Source organism: Styela clava, chromosome 11, assembly GCF_964204865.1.
Source record: "Styela clava chromosome 11, kaStyClav1.hap1.2, whole genome shotgun sequence".
NCBI lineage: Eukaryota > Metazoa > Chordata > Ascidiacea > Stolidobranchia > Styelidae > Styela > Styela clava.
The window spans coordinates 18,925,631-18,942,112 of NC_135260.1; the positions used below are offsets into that span (position 1 = coordinate 18,925,631).

General features: G+C 37.6%; 1 protein-coding gene across 3 annotated transcripts; it reads left to right on the forward strand.

Annotated features, from left to right (window-relative positions):
• The first annotated feature begins 1,930 nt into the window (after positions 1 to 1,930).
• Positions 1,931 to 5,604, forward strand: LOC120346927 (uncharacterized). 3 transcript variants are annotated; one of them, XR_013479081.1, is made up of 7 exons: positions 1,931 to 2,264; positions 2,345 to 2,552; positions 2,628 to 2,877; positions 2,951 to 3,507; positions 3,588 to 3,692; positions 4,380 to 4,455; positions 4,731 to 5,604. XR_013479081.1 is itself a non-coding variant. In XM_078118011.1 (2 exons), exons 1-2 carry the CDS (start codon positions 4,292 to 4,294, stop codon positions 4,822 to 4,824), a joined length of 258 nt encoding a protein of 85 aa, XP_077974137.1. In that variant the 5' UTR covers positions 3,966 to 4,291; the 3' UTR covers positions 4,825 to 5,604. The 3 variants fall into 3 exon arrangements, 1 of the variants encoding a protein (XP_077974137.1); XR_013479082.1 differs by lacking the exon at positions 4,380 to 4,455; XM_078118011.1 differs by lacking the exons at positions 1,931 to 2,264; positions 2,345 to 2,552; positions 2,628 to 2,877; positions 2,951 to 3,507; positions 3,588 to 3,692 and having other exon boundaries at positions 3,966 to 4,455.
• Positions 5,605 to 16,482: the final 10,878 nt, after the last annotated feature.

Genomic DNA, 16,482 nt, shown 5'->3' on the forward strand with positions numbered 1-16,482 from the left:
AAATACAGTAACTTGCAATAATAGTGGAATGCAAATATTAATATGTAATTGCATTTGAAATTAAAGAAAATAATAAAACTTAATCCAACTGTTTAGTTGCATCACAATATATGTCACAAACTGTGTCACAAACTGTGTCACAAACTAAAACTATCTGAAAAATATCCTTCAAGTATACATTATCATAAAGTGTTTGCGGCTCTTTTTACAATTTCCAAAATGCAATGCGGCTCTCAAAAACCCATGAGTTTGACACCACTGATCTATTCTAGACGATTCGAGCATTGCTTTGGGAAATAATATCACTTCAATCAAATGGAAAAAAATCTCGCTATATTAAATACAAAATCGTTGCTATCATAAAGGGAAACCAATTCAGTCACTCGGAATATATTGGCCTTCACAAAGCAATGGAGGCAAAATTGAGAGTTCATGAGCTATGAACTTTTGTTCTTTTCTTTGTCTTGAACTTTTCATACTCCACAATCCCTATTAATTTTTTTTTTAATTTTAATTACCATGTGATGGTCATACATATCTTTAACTTGTATTTTCTGTCATGATGTATTATCTCATTGTGTCAAGCTTTTAATTGGTGTCCATATTTTGCTTCCAGATGTCATAAATGTAGTCTTGTTTATTACCTCAGCTTGGAGTATTGACAAGAAAAAGGTGCCCGTAAATTACGTAAAAATGTTTTACCTCTTTGTTATAATCAGAATTCACAATTAATAGGAATTATAAACAGCCAACAATCAATGAGAATTATATGCCAAATCCCTCAGAATAAATTGGTCTTCTAAAATCGGAGGAAGGCAAAACATAACATATAGGTAGTTTCCATTCACACAAGTCTTTCAAGAAGACTTGCTCGAGTCAAACTAAAGGAGCATCGTCAGGTGATCGGTAAGGCGCGGCGGTGTGGCTCAACGGGCTAAGCGTTAGGAATACGCTCGCCACCGCACCTCTAATTACTCTGCGTGGGTTCGCAGGTTCGAATCTCATGCAGAGATGATTATGTGCGAGAGGATTGCTGGACTCCTCGCCGTCGTTGGGTGGTTCACGTAACCGCTGGTCGGTTACGGCTTTCTCCACCACCAAGTCCATGCTTTCGAAAACAAAACAATATAACTAATCCCATACCCGACTCGGAATGGTAACCGGACGAGAGGCCGTGGTTCGCCATATGGATAAGCCGTCTTATCGGCTTTCCTCTCCCCCGGGATAAATATGTAAATCCTATCCTATAGCTATGAGCTAAATTCCTAAATTTAGACACAAACCTATCTACAAGGCATTATGTACCAGCAACCTACGGTTAACTAAATATGTAAATATGTCTACTAAAGCAAGTTCGATAGGTGCAAGGCATTATGTACCAGTTACCTACGGTTAACTAAATATGTAAATATGTCTACTAAAGCAAGTTCGATAGGTGCAAACTTTGTGTTATGGTATTGTATCACAGCACCGTTAAGAGAAGTAAAAACAGTTTTGCTGTTTTGTATGACACCCTCTTTAAATTAAATTTCAATGTTTAAGCGCAAACATGAAAATTACTAACTTTGAACTTTGTCATTATCTGCAAAATGTTCCACACAAATCTTTACGCTATCGCGTTTGTAATCTTCTCTGATAAAAAAAAAGTCTATGATGTCCAGAATTACTCATTACAGCTTGTCTGCCATTCCAGCTTTCCAAGTGAGCAAAACTTCTTAGATATAGAGATTATTTTCTTTCGTTACAGGCGCAAAAAGGCAGGCACTACACGTAAAGAAGACGCCGAGTAGCAAAAACGAGCGGAAAACGGTCGCGAAAGGCGACGAGAAATATGTGCATTGGAGCGTATCATGAAATACAATCTTTCGCATGTAGTCTTATGGAGTGACGTCAGAGTTGCCTATCATGTTGTTTAATGTCATTGCTGACACGAGTACGATATATTAACTCTACAAAAACTACTCAAGAATTTCAAGATGGAAACTCCAAATATGTGCAAAAGATGTGACGACAATGTTTCCATGAAGCAGGAGGGACTAATCTGTGGCGTCTGTCGAAATTGGTTCCATCGCAAATGTTTCAATAATTCAGATGTGGCAATGGCGAGGGAACAGTACAGACTATTGAAAAAACAGGACATTACGTTTGAGTGGGAGTGCCTTGACTGCTACCAGGCCCAGGACACTCATCATGACTCCAACCCAGTTGTTCCATCCCAGCAGATGGAATCTAGAAGCCGCTCGGAAACCAGCCCAAAACCTAGGGTGGGTTGTCTTCTTTTTTATGGATTATTTGTTAACTTATCTAGGCTAGAATAAACTAACATTTTTAATATATTACACAGGACAACGTTGCATTCGCATTCCCAGATATTCCGTCAGTGGTTAATGAATCGTCAATCGAGGCTACTAATCCGAGAGAATTGTTGAGCCAAAGAGTCGAAGAAACGTGATTCACCATCGAGGACGCCATCAGCCAAAGAGGTAAAGCGAAGTTTTACGAGAGGGGTGGCTACTCTTACACAGTTTATCGCACCAACGCGAATGGAACTGGTACGTCCGTACTAATTACACAGTGTTCCATTTTCTATCACCCTGTTTCTAATACCTAACAATTTTATTTTGCAGTCGCCTGGAGATGCTCCGTAAGGCGGAAAGGGAACGTCTGCCGGCAAAGGTCCTGCAAAAGGACGATGATTTCATCAGAAAGGAAGCGCCCCATTCACATGGCCCCGTGGTCGGCGAGCGACAACATGGAAAACTGAAAAGATTGGTGAGGAAACGGGGGTTAGAGAATCCCTACACAGCTTGTGGGATTGTGGCTAAAATGGCACGCAAAGAGATTGCAGCAGGTAGATTGCAGATTGGCGCAGTAAAGGTGAGTTACTTGACTTTGTGTATTTATAGTCGGTACTGGTATATTGTATGTTACAAATTTTTCTTTGTTACAGGAGGAATCATTGAAAAGATTGTGCAACATAAAGCGACAAAACAACAGACCGTCAGACCCAAGTACAATCAAGGAGCCCCTGCAACATCAACACATTCCCAATTTTTTTTTTTAATTGACGATGCAATAGTCAACGACGCACGTCACATAATCTTTTCAACGAGAAAACAGCTGTCACTTTTGTCGAAAGCAAAAACCTGGTTCATGGATAGGACATTCGATGTGGTTAAGGGGGCATTCTACCAAATTTTCCATTCATACCTTCATCAGGAGCGGTGGATGCTCTGAGCAGATTCCGTTGGTCTTTGTCCTCATGTCCCGGCGCCGGAAAATACATTCATCCGGTCTACATTCACATCTTCAATGTACTCAACAACTTACTCACTCTTTGTTTTCATGTGCACATGTGAAGAGGTTTGCGCTGGACTTCGAAGCCGCAACGTGGCAAGCACTTTCTTCAGTATGGCCGGACGTTGAAAAGCAGGGCTGCTCTTTCCACTTCACCCAGGCCATAATGAAGAATTTGCGCCACAATAATTTGGCTCGCCAATACAACAAGTAAGTGGTTAAACATATTTATATATGTCTTTGTACATCTTTCACTTCTTTTGTTTTAACATGTTTTTATTTTGTCTTAGGGACGCTGGAACAAGAGATCTGATCAAGCATGTCATGGCTCTGTGCTACATACCATAGGCCGCGAGCCGAGGCCATTTATCTTTCAGTTTCGTAGCACACATATGGTAACTACCTGAAAATGATTTTAAAATGTTCCTTAGACATTTAGTAACAAATATTGCCTTGTTCCCACTTCCAAAAGTTCCAAAAAGCACGTTTTACAGAAAAGACGCTTTTACTACAATAAATATGTGTTACCATCTGTCCTATTTTCTCTGCTTTTCCGGTATCATGAGCCAATGAACGCATACTTCTGCATGACGTAACAATCGAATTAGTCAGCTGTAGGTGGATCTCCAGTGGTCGGATGAATATCAGATGTACTACTACTGCTCGCTTTTGCGTTGAGTAGCCTTTGCCTAATTTTTATCAGTTATTATTAGTTCAGTTATTCTAAGGAGGTGTTGAAAAGTATAAGTAAGATATTAAACACTTGTATATCCTTACCATAAATAGCAATTTTAGTTGAGCACTAGCTCATAAGACGTTGTTAAATAGGTACGGTGCGGTAACTCCAAGGAAGGCTAGACCTAGAATAATATGTCACAAACAACGATATTTTCTGGCTTGCATGAAATGTTTTTGATACATTTGATGACTCTTCTTGACTATTCTGCAGACTTTACTACTATATAGGCCACAGCATATTTGAAAATAGAAATTAATGGCTGTTTCTGTAATGCACGGTTGTGTGAAAAAGAAGAAAATAATCAATTTCACTAATGTCGGTTGGTCTAAATCTAAATTCATAGAGTCGACAAGAACCTGGGAAGCAATGATAAGTTATGCTGGAGTGGAAAGGAAAGTAGCATTGGAAACGATTGAGAGGTGAGAAATCAAGTTGTAGACAGACAGTTGATGTTTTAAAATATAGTCTATAGTCCATACTCATTCTGTCATAGGGCATTTCAGACTGTGATATATCAAAATATAGTCTAGTAATGGTATGCAAACACTGCTGGACTGTAGTACATGCAATGAGCATATATACGCTCATTGAGTACATCAGATAAAATGCATTATGTATTCAAGGTATTAGTTAGTATTTAGTGGTATTTTTACACTCATGCTGTTCCAAATATGATTTTCTTCCTTTTTTTCAGATGCTGTACTACAAAAGAAAACGGCAATGTTCCACCAATCCGACCTAACGCAGGCTCTAATCCCTGCTGCTATCAGTGCTATAAAATGAATTAAACAAGAAGTCTTGAAGCGTAAAGGTATATGAGAATCATAATAGTTGCAAACAGCTTAGATGGGCTATTCATATTGAAATACTTTAGCACATTTCTGCAATTGGAACTGCCCACCAAACTCATGTTGTAGACTTCATTGAGGTTTTCAATTCATTTTTTTCTCAACTATAAAGATCTTTTGAGGTTAACGAAGCATTAATAAATAAAGCTGAGGAATTTTGTTTGTTCACTGTATGAAGAGGATATGAAGAATGTAAATGATACCAGGGCACGTCTATTTAACACTGGAAAACATAAGGATTATACTCTTCACCCAACAATGATTCACTGAAGAAGCATGTGGCCCTCAAATCAGTTCTTGAGTTGGAAAACTGCAAGTGTAAGAAAAATAGTCAAAATAATTTATGCAAGTGTGCCAAAATCAACTTAAATTGCACAGATTTTTGTTTTTGTATCGACTGCAAAAATCACAGTACACTTATAGAGGAAAAGTCGATTTTCGAGATAGTGGATTTCAAAAACAATTCAGAAGAAAGTGAATTAGATATTGCAGTTGATTTAATAAGTATCATTTATTTGTTTTTTTTCGGACATTTGTTAGTGTCGTGGTCCTGTTTCTAGAAATAATATTGCCTTTGTTCAAATACATAACCACATAAACTAAAAAAAGACTAATTGTAATATTTCTGTTCACTATGTTATGTACATATTGTACATTCATTTAATTTTCTTGACTTTTCCGGTGAATTTCTAAGTGAGAAATAACTGATTTATTTGTGTTTTCGTGCTCACGATGTAGCAAGAATTTTGCAGAATCAAAACGTACAGCCAGTCATGACACTGACTAAAATCCGTGTTCCCATGGATAAAAAATAATACAGCAAAATTTTAGACGAAATATCAAATTTCATAGAATTCACGCAAAATTTTGAAATAAATAAAAGTAATAGCCTTCTAGCGAAAAAATTAATCTTTAACCACTGAAAATTTCAAAGCAATTGGTCCAGTATTCGAAGAGAAAAGCGACTTTTTAAAAACGTGTCAAAGAACAAGAACAACAACAACATAATATTGAAACGATCGTTATGTCCACTTCGTGTCCAATAACTAAACAGGGCTATGGAAAGGCTGCCCAACTCAACGCAAGGTCGAGCAGTAATAACTAATATTCATCCGCTCGCTAACAGCTGATTCGATTCAATTGTTACGTCATGCAGAAGTCATTGTTCATTGCCGAAAATGTAGAGAATATAGGACAGATCGTGGGCTATTCGTGGCACATATTTCTTGTAGTATAAGCGTCTTTTCCGTAAAACGTGCAACTTTTGGAAGTGGAAACAAGGAAATATTTGTTACTAGATTTTTAAGGAACATTTTAAAATCATTTTCAGGTAGTTACCTGATGTGCGCTACGAAACTCACTTTCTAGGCTTTTTTCAGGGCCTCGGCTCGCGGCCTACCAGCTATGTTTATTTCGTCCAGATTCAAACTCCCGAAAGAGAAGATAAAAACTCAAGAACTTCGCCGAATATTTTGAGTAATGGCTATTCAACAGTGTCTGGACTCCAAGGATTGGAGTGTCCAAGGATTGGTTAGTATTTGACGTCGAAATAAGAACAAACAATCTTTTGGAAGGTTGGCATCGCCATTTCAACAGTATAACTCGAAAAAATATGCCTTTTTACAGTCTCATCACAACAATGTAAGAGGTAAGTATCGGGATAGAGGCGGACGGTTTTGCAAAGCAATCGCTCTGTAGTTGTCTTCTCCTCGAGCATCGATATCGCAGAGCGATTGCGACTGCCTGCCTGCGTTGTCTGCCTCTCGTTGCTCTGTAGTCGAGTCGTCTTCACCTCGAGCACATTTTGACCCAATTAAGAATACACATCAAGCTAGCAAAAGAATACTTGAATAAAACACTTGAATACAGTGAATAAATTAAACGCAAATTACATGAAGAAGGTGGCATTTTGGAGGGAAAATGGGAGTTGCAATATTTCTGCATTTCTCAAAATTCTGAAGCACATTGTTTAATTTCCATCAGTACAATGAAAAAACACAATAAGCTCAGCAGTCAATATGACAAATTCAAAGACCAACTTCGAACAGAAAATTTCCATGTGTTTGTATATTAATATAATTATACAACGACTTAGTTACTAAAAATCAATAATAATTCAGACAATCCTATGCCACGCAATGTGGAGCGAAATGTCTTGTCGAAAAAATCTGTCCTTTGTTTGTTTACTGATTTATACACTTTTTTGCATTACTGGAATTAATTAAACATTCTCAAAGATCCAGATTAACCCATAATCATGTGACCTCGTTAGTTAGAGTTGGTACTATAAAATCATTTCAGCCTGGCCTTCGTATGCTGGTGACACAAAAAAGATGCCAAACGTCAGGACAAATGTAATTAATTAAACATTGAGTTTATACTGTAGTATTTTTGTTAATTTTAGGTCCATATATTTAGATTAAGTCATTTTTAGTCTATGTATTATTCTTTCCTTAGCCAAAGCTTGTTCAAAAATGATTTTGATGGTTGAACATAGAATTTTATGATTTTTTGTAATAAATACAGTAACTTGCAATAATAGTGAAATGCAAATATTAATATGTAATTGCAGTTGAAATTAAAAAAATAATAAAACTCAATCCAACTGTTTAATTGCATCACAATATATGTCACAAACTAAAACTATCTTAAAAATACCTTTCAAGTATACATTATCAAAAACTGTTTACGGCCCTTTTTACAATTTCGAAAATGCGATGCGGCATATTGTATGACTCGTATTGTAACTATTTGCTGTCGCGATGTATTATCTCAATGTGTCAAACTTTTAATTAGTGTGCATATTTTGCTTCCAGGTCCAAAATGTATTGTCTTGTTTATTACCTCAGTCAGCTTGGAGTATTGACAAAAAAAAAGTGTCAGTAAATTACGTAAAATTTTTTTAACTTTTTGTTATAATCAGAATTCACAATTAACAGGAAATATAAACAGCCAACAATCAATGAGAACTATATGCGAAATTCCTCAAATTAAATTTGTCTTCTAAAATTGGAGGAAGGCAAAACATATACCGTAGGTAGTTTCCATTCACACAAGTCTTTCAAGAAGACTTGCTCGAGCCAAACTAAATGAGCATCATCAGGTGATCGGTAAGGCTGAATTCAGCCCTGCAACCTCCTGCATAGAAAATAATATTAATTAGTGGGCTATGAGCTAAATTTAGACACAAACCTATCTACGAGGCAATATGTACCATCAATGTTACCTACGATAAACTGAATATGTAATATGTCTAATCAACTCATCTACTAAAGCAAGTTCGATGGGTGCAAACTTTGTTTTATGGAATTGTATCACAGCACCGTTAAGAGAAGTATAAACAGTTTTGCTGTTTTGTATGACACCTTTAAATGAAATTTCAATGTTTAAGTGCAACATTAAAATTAGTAATTTTAAACTTTGTCAATATCTGCAAAATGTTCCACACAAATCTTTACACTATCGCGTTTGTAATCTTCTCTGACAAAAAAAACGTCTATGATGTCCAGAATTACTCTTTACAGCTAGCTTGTCTGCCATTCCAGCTTTCCAAGATATGATGATTATTTTTTTTTGTTACAGACGCAAAAAGGCAGGTACTACACGTAAAGAAGGCGCCGAGTAGCAAAAGCGAACGGGAAACGGTCGCGAAAGGCGACGCTAACTATGTGCATTGGAGCGTATCATGAAATACAATCTTTTGCCTCTAGTCTTATAGAGTGACGTCAGAGTTGCCTATCATGTTGTTTAATGTCATTGGGATCAGTAAGTAGGGGGAACTGGGCAAGGTTGGGACACTTTTTTTCTTTTGCATATTTTGAGCCGTTAATTCTGCGTATTCTCTTAAGTTTGCGGGACTAATGCCTAGAGGGGCACAATGGGTCAGACTGTCAAAATTCCACGAAGTATGCCCTTAAAAATAAGCAATTAATCAGAATAATCGTCTAAAGTACGGGGAGACTTCGAATTTGAAGATTTAATATTTTTAAAATCAATGTTCAACTGAAATAGTTCAGATATTTTGACAAAACATTTTGCAAAAAAATTTGATTATTTCCTTCCTCGAATCTAAATCTGGAAATATTATTGATTCTTGAATATATTCCATATTGGGCCATGGGTCGAAAGAAACCGTAATCTTACACAAAATATAACGCATCTCTAAGTCTCTAAGCACTTATTGTATCAAACACTGTCGAATTGTGCCCTGTAGAGCATGTCCCACTGAACCCCGGTCCATTGTTCCCCATAGGAAACAAATATTTTCAGACCATCCCACGGCAAAATTCGGAAGGCACAGCCGCTCGCTAACGTTAGGAATATTTTACAGTGGACTGACGCTAAAGAATATCAGACGATGGTTTGTCTCGTTGGAAAGGCTAAACTAAAAAAAAAAGAAAAAACTGGAACGGTGAAATTTTTTTTTCAACCTCCCAAAACCAATTTCACCCCATAGCTTGCGCCGCTCTACCCGTTCGTTGTCCGTTCGCGGGGACGTTGTAACTCACCAAAGGGCGGATTGGAACATCGAGCCGCGGACAGGATTGCGGATATAGTATCAGTGTGATAGCTGATTTTCCACTGTGCCCCATGTCCCACATGCCCCACCTTCCCCTACCAAAGATATTGTTGAATTTTTTTAACGATACCGATAAAGACGATCAAAGCAGACACGTAAGAAACAATCAGAATGAAATTAGTTTGCAAACTCAGGATCCGAATTCATTCCTATAATTGCGCTCAGCGTTCGTCCTCAATGATCGCACAATATCTTTCGCGTTCCTCGAACAAAACGCTCAGTTCGACGTGAAATAAAAAACTGACGTCCATGTCCACCAGGGTGCAAGACTTGACACATACGTAATAATAAGAACCGGCATTTGAATGTAGATGGATGGCAGGAACAATCACACCAAAATCACTAAACATACTTAAGCCTATATATTGATTTATAACATAGAATAAACATAACTGTCTGCTCACAAACCTCATAGGGCGGGCCGCGGGTTGGGCAGCCTTACTATAGGACGTGACAATCTTGTTTTTTTTGAAGACCTTGGCTGTGAGAACATTTTGATTGAACTGAAAATTAGTAATACTAGTTATAATATACAACAACAAAAAAATTAATAGTTGGAGTTGTTTATAGACATCCTCTTTATTCGTATTCTGAATTCCAAGAAAGTTTCGTTTCAATGATCTCACAGCTCAGCTCATATGGTTCGAGTTCATTTATTCTTGGGGATTTCAATATTGACATTTACTTAATATGACATTGATCACAAAGTTAAAAATTATGTAGATGCTATACATAGGGCTGTTTTTTTGTGTGTGGTGTAAACAAGCCCACAAGACTAGGCTTGACAAGTGAAACCCTATTAGACCGTGTATACCTCAATGATTGCAATTAGAAACGTGTACAAATATTGTAACTAATGACTTGTCTGATCATTTCCCCTTATTAATAGAGACAAAACTACCGTGTTTTCCCGAAAATAAAACCTACCCCGAAAATAAGACCTAGCCTGAATTTTGAAAATGATTTTAATATAAGCCTAAAATAAGACCTAGTCAATACCGCGAATTTTTTCTCCTACTTAATCGATAGCAAGAAATATCTCCTACACGTTTTAATGATTGATTATGTTTTGCAGTTATTTTGCCCCCCCCCCCCCCCACACACTCCTTAAAACTGAAGCTAGGTGACGTTAGTTGGATACATGTCCACATAATTTTGTAACTGAATACGACATTTTCAATGTTCTTGCAACAACGTTTGCAGCTGTTTCAAGTTCGGAAAACTATGACACAAACTTTAAATCTCGAAAGCAAGAATTCAATTTGACAGAGGAAATAGCCAAACTACCACCCAGACAAGATCAAGTTCTCGACTCTCTTTTTACTATGGCTGAACTAAAAACAGCCTTGAAACCACGAGAAGCAACTTCTCCTGGACAGGACGGTATAGGATATCCAATGCTAAATCACCTTCCTCCTCATGATCTAAAAATTCTTCTGAATCTTTTCAACAAAATATGGTCGTCGGGCGATATCCCATCTACCTGGAGACATTCTATAGTCACTCCTATCCTTAAATCTAATAAGCCAGCAACAGATCCCTTATTTTACCGACCTATTTCTTTAACAAGCAATATATGTAAAACAATGGAGCGCATGGATACAAACAGGTTAAGATGGTATCAGGAATCAAAAAAATTACTTTCACAATTGCAGTCTGGTTTTCGCCGCGGAAGGCGTACGATTGACCATATTCTCCGATTGCACGATGAAGTATATATATAAGTCGTTGCCGAACAAGCGTTCCGTAATTGCGGTTTTCATTGACATGGAGAAAGCCTATGATATGGTTTGGAGAGATGGACTTCTTTATAAGATCCGTGTCATAGGTATAGGAGGTTCTATGTATAAGTGGATTGGCTCTTTTTTGAGTAGAAGAACTTTCCAAGTTAGAGTAGGAAATACTTTATCAGCGGTCAAAACAATTGATAATGGCATAGTACAGGGTAGTGTAATAACCCCTTTGCTCTTTACTATCATGATTAATAACATATCAAAAGGAATAACTTCGGAAATGGGTATTTTAGCTGACGATGTTGCATTTTGGGAAACCGACTTGAATATTGAATGTATTGTACCCAGAATACAATAGTCATTGAATACAATCCACAAATGGTGCGGACTCTGGGGTTTCCGAATATCTAAATCTACATTTATTCTTTTTACACGGAAACGAAAAATACCTCATCTAAGTCTAAATATTGGTACGGACTCACTAACAAGGTCAATGCATTACAAATATCTAGGTGTTATATTCCAATGGTTCCCAACCTTTCTACCCTGGCGGACCGGTAAAATTAAATAAAATGTACACGCGGACCGGCAAAAATTGAAATGTGTGGAACAGGAAATAATAACATTTATTTGCGTGATGTCGGGCAATTACTATGCTTTTAGAAAAAAAAAAAAAGATACAACTAAAAACATTTCACATGAGGAAAAATTATCAAATAATGTGCCGGCCAATAATTGAAATGGGTGTAACATAAAATAATAGCATATATTTGCGTAACAAAATGCAGTGCTGCATTATGCGTAAAAAAGGCACACATCTCACATAAAAAAAACATGTACATGCCAAATCATGTACTACAAACCCAATTGACTCCAGCGAGAACTGTTTCGTTTTCAATACAGGATTGCAAACGATGCATCAAAAAAAGGATTTGCAACGCGTAGCTCTGCATCCACTCGCAGTCAATTTATTCGCTTCGTTTTAATTAATGCTAAAAGTAACTGGTTGGAAATTCGAACAACTGTTTGGTTGCTCGGTTACTCAGCAATGGGTATTCGTTATCAAGAGAGCTCAAGAATGAATTGTGACAATGATTCTTTTATAAATCTGGACTGTGAAGTAGAGGTTTCATCGGCTTCATCATATCAATCCAATCCCTCTGCAGTTGATCGACGCCCAAAACAAAATGAATTTGTTTTACAATGATAAAGTCGTTCCTAACTTAGCACCAGGCTAAAAATCCTGCTGTGCATCACCCGGAATATATCCCAGCGGGCCCCGGTTTCGTTATGCTTCTCGTGACCACCTGCAGGGTCGCAACAAGTTTATATTTTACTGGGTGTCACGGTGAAGCTCTGGAATATTATGCTGTTCTTGACAGTTTTCTGGTTTAAACAAGGAAATATTCATAACCTTTTATTTGGAGCATGCAGAACGAAAAATCACGCATGCTGATTTCCAGTTTTCTGAATCTTGCGAGATTTGACGGAGCGCTGTCGATATGAATCGAAACCGAAAAACCCAAAAGTGTGATTACTCGGCGCTAAGACGTAGCCGGGCCATCCCACACGCATCAAACAGCTATATGACGACGGAAGAGAAATTGCGTAATAAACCAACGTAACTTCGTCTTTTCGACTTCGGTGAAGCGATTGAGACGGTAGAAAAACAACAAAATGAATTTTCCCGCGGACCGGCAAAAATGCTTCACGGACCGGCACCGGTCCGCGGACGAGCGGTTGGGAACCACTGTTATATTCGACCCGCTTCTTAATTATAAAAAGCATATTGAATATATTCAGACAAAGTGTATCAAAAGAATAAATTTACTACGTTTACTTTCAGGAAATACTTGGGGATCTGCCAAAGGTCCATTACTCATACTATATAGGACACTCATTCGTTCATTGATTGAATACGGATTTGAAGCATATTTTTTTGCCCCACGAACATGGCTCGATCCAATGATGAAAATTCAAAAATCATGTCTAAGGATATGTTGTGGCTCAATGTCAAGTTCCAGCATCAAATCTTTGCAAGCGGCATCTGAAGAAATGCCACTACACATCCGACATCTTCTGAAATGCCTAACTTATAGATGTCATCTATTATCATACAGCATAATTGATCATCCTGCTCATTCCATAATTAAAGACTCGTGGCAAGAGATATATCCAGACTCCGTCACATTTAAGTCATTCAATATGCTCACGAAATCCTCAATATTCCAACAATTTAAAATAAAACCAAGAATAACATCATCGTTACCATACTGGAACTATGATTGCCCATATGTTGATCTTACCCTAGCTGAAACTCTGAAAAAAGATGTTTCTCGCGATGTAGTACGTTTGACTTTGACGGAACATCTCGAACATTACTATCCAAACTATTCAATAATTTTCACAGACGGATCAAAAAAATGAAAATGGCTGTGGATCCGCTTTTTTCGTACCATCGAGATCGGTCGAACACAGCTACTCCTTACCTCAACTGAGCTCTTCATATAATGCAGAACTAAATGCAATCCTACAATCGCTGAAATGGGTCAACGATCAATGCAATGCATACGAAACCGTTATTTTATCAGATTGCCAAAGTGCATTACAATCTATTGAAGCCTGCACGGATTCCTCTAATGAATTCGTCGTTGACATCAAATCTTCATATTTTCAAACTATCGCTATGGGGAAACGAGTCACCTTTTTATGGATCCCCGGGCATAAGGACATTCTGGGAAACGAACGTGTTGATTTACTAGCAAAGCAAGCTACCATTTCTCCAAACTCTGCTGCTTGTATAGACATTGAAGAAAATGAAGCTAAATCTTTGTTGTCTGATGTTTGTCATCGCAAATGGGATACCGAATATATACAAAGTGAAGATACAAATCATTTTAAAATGTTTCACCCAGAACTACCCATAATTCAATATTCAAACTTACACCGGAAGTACGAAATAATGCTCTTTCGTTTACAGACGGGACATTGTCGATTAAATAGCCATTTACAAAAACTGGGATGTCATCAAGACGGACTATGCTCTTTTTGTCACGTAAAAGAAACCGTTGCTCATTTAATTCTGTTCTGCAGACGTTTCAACAATCAACGATCCAATTTACTAAAATTATGTGCCGAATATGATGTACCATTTCGGCTTCAATATTTACTAACAGATTGTAAAATTTTATTTCATGTGCTAAAATTTGTCGAATCTACTGGTAGACCCATTTAATAGCAACAAAGAAATTATTTTAAATAATTTCCCCTAGATAAATAAATAGCCTATCACGACCTGGTGCAAAAAGCTTTGATTGAGCTGTAAGCACTTTACGACCCCTATCACACACACACACACACACACACACTTTGACGTCGTACTAAGCTTGGCGCACTTGCTTTTTCGCATGTCCAGATATTGGAAACCTCATGAATGCATGAGGTGCATTATATCGTAATATATGGAGTTATAAAATATACGAGTTCAAAATTCAATACAGTATCTATTTTGTTCACCCCGTCACTATTCTTATCAAAAAAAAAAAAATATTTATTAAGGTCTTAGCGAGAATGGCGACGACAATTTGAGATACGGTACCGTACAAAATACAGAAAGGGTGGGAGTAACAAGGTACCGGTAAGGGTTATCGGTACGGTACCGGTACTGGGCCTGCGTCTACACGCTGCAGTACGGTACCTGAGCTTGTGACCTGAATACTAAAATATCGTAGATGTAGAGCTAGATATAGGGTACGATAAAACAGTACTGTACCGTACGGTACCGGTACTGCAGTGAAACTAGAAAAGCAAAACATTTTCGGACTTTTGAGTTGATGAATTTGCATTACTGCAACTAAGGTACCGGTACGGTACCGTACAGAATGACTGATATGACCAGTGAATAATGGCGGCACTTGTGCATCATAATTATGTGATCCTAAATCCTACCGGTATGCAGGTATGTGATGGAAAATTTGTATGTTTTGAACTTATTTTCCATGCCAAAAGGGGTTTTGCGCTAGACCCCAGAAACAAGTTTAGGCATACCAAACATACTTCTAGTGGGCGTAGCATAAAATTTTTTTGATATGTCAATCCTAACTCCCATCTGACTGCGCCATCCAAAAATTACGTCACTACCGGTACGACATCACAATCACGTCATAGAGCTTGCCTAATATCTGAATATACGTACAATCGCCCGAAATGGCATTGGTGCCGATAACTGTTCAATTTCGGGTGCTCGTTTGCCCGTCTTGGATGGCAGTTTGTATAGTTTGAAGGGCTCTATTACGCAAGTGCAGTTTTAGGTATTCTGTGGCGTCTGCAGCTGCCGCAAAACCATGACGGTATTTCCATACCATGGCCGCTACGGCCAAACCTATGGCGACTGACTTTTTAGCTGCCACAAACCAATGACGAGCTGCGTTACCGAGGCAGCAAATTGAAAACCAAACCAATTGCATGTAAAATTTTGCTGCCGTAACCATGGCAGGTGGGCCGTAAGAACAGGTGGTGACAAATATTGGGTAAGTTGGAACGTTTTTCTTATGGATACAGTTTTGATGGATTTGGGGTAGGGTTTAAGTAGATATAATTCCACATGATCAATTAAAATCTGGTACATCAATTTGTGAATATCCTGTTAATACGGATTACTGAATAGCGCTATGAAATCATGACGAGAGCTGCCGCGGTTATTTCGTGGCAGGAGCTGCCATGAAGTGGTAAGATTTTTCACAAATTTATTTCCTGTGACGTACAATTCAAAAGGATATCACTATATGGTGAGCACCATGAAAATGTAGGGAAATAATTGAAGTACTAGTCTTGCTGATTATGAAAAAAGTTGTTGTTTATAATGTTCACGATTTTGTTGCAAGAGTGTCTATTTAATGTGCATTCTGCCGCAGGGATATTAGCATATTGACATTCTAGAGAAGTAGTGACGAACGCTTTAAATTTACAATATTTTTTGCCATTGTCAAAAAAAACACCTCGCCACCGCGTAAAATAAAAAAAATTGTACATTTGTTCTGGGGCCATTGTGACGTGACAATCCTTAAACTTTTATCTTTTTACGTCAAACTCCACGCTGCGATTAACCGGTTAATTTTACCCGGTTAAAGTATTTTCACTAAAATTCCCAGCCCTATCTAAGAGCTTAAATTTTTATGGATGAACATGGCTGTGTATTCCCACTGATGAGCTTAGTTGTCTCTAATTTGACAAATGCTAATCATTTTTGCTGGGTTTTTAATTTATAAAATTAACTCATATTTTTTA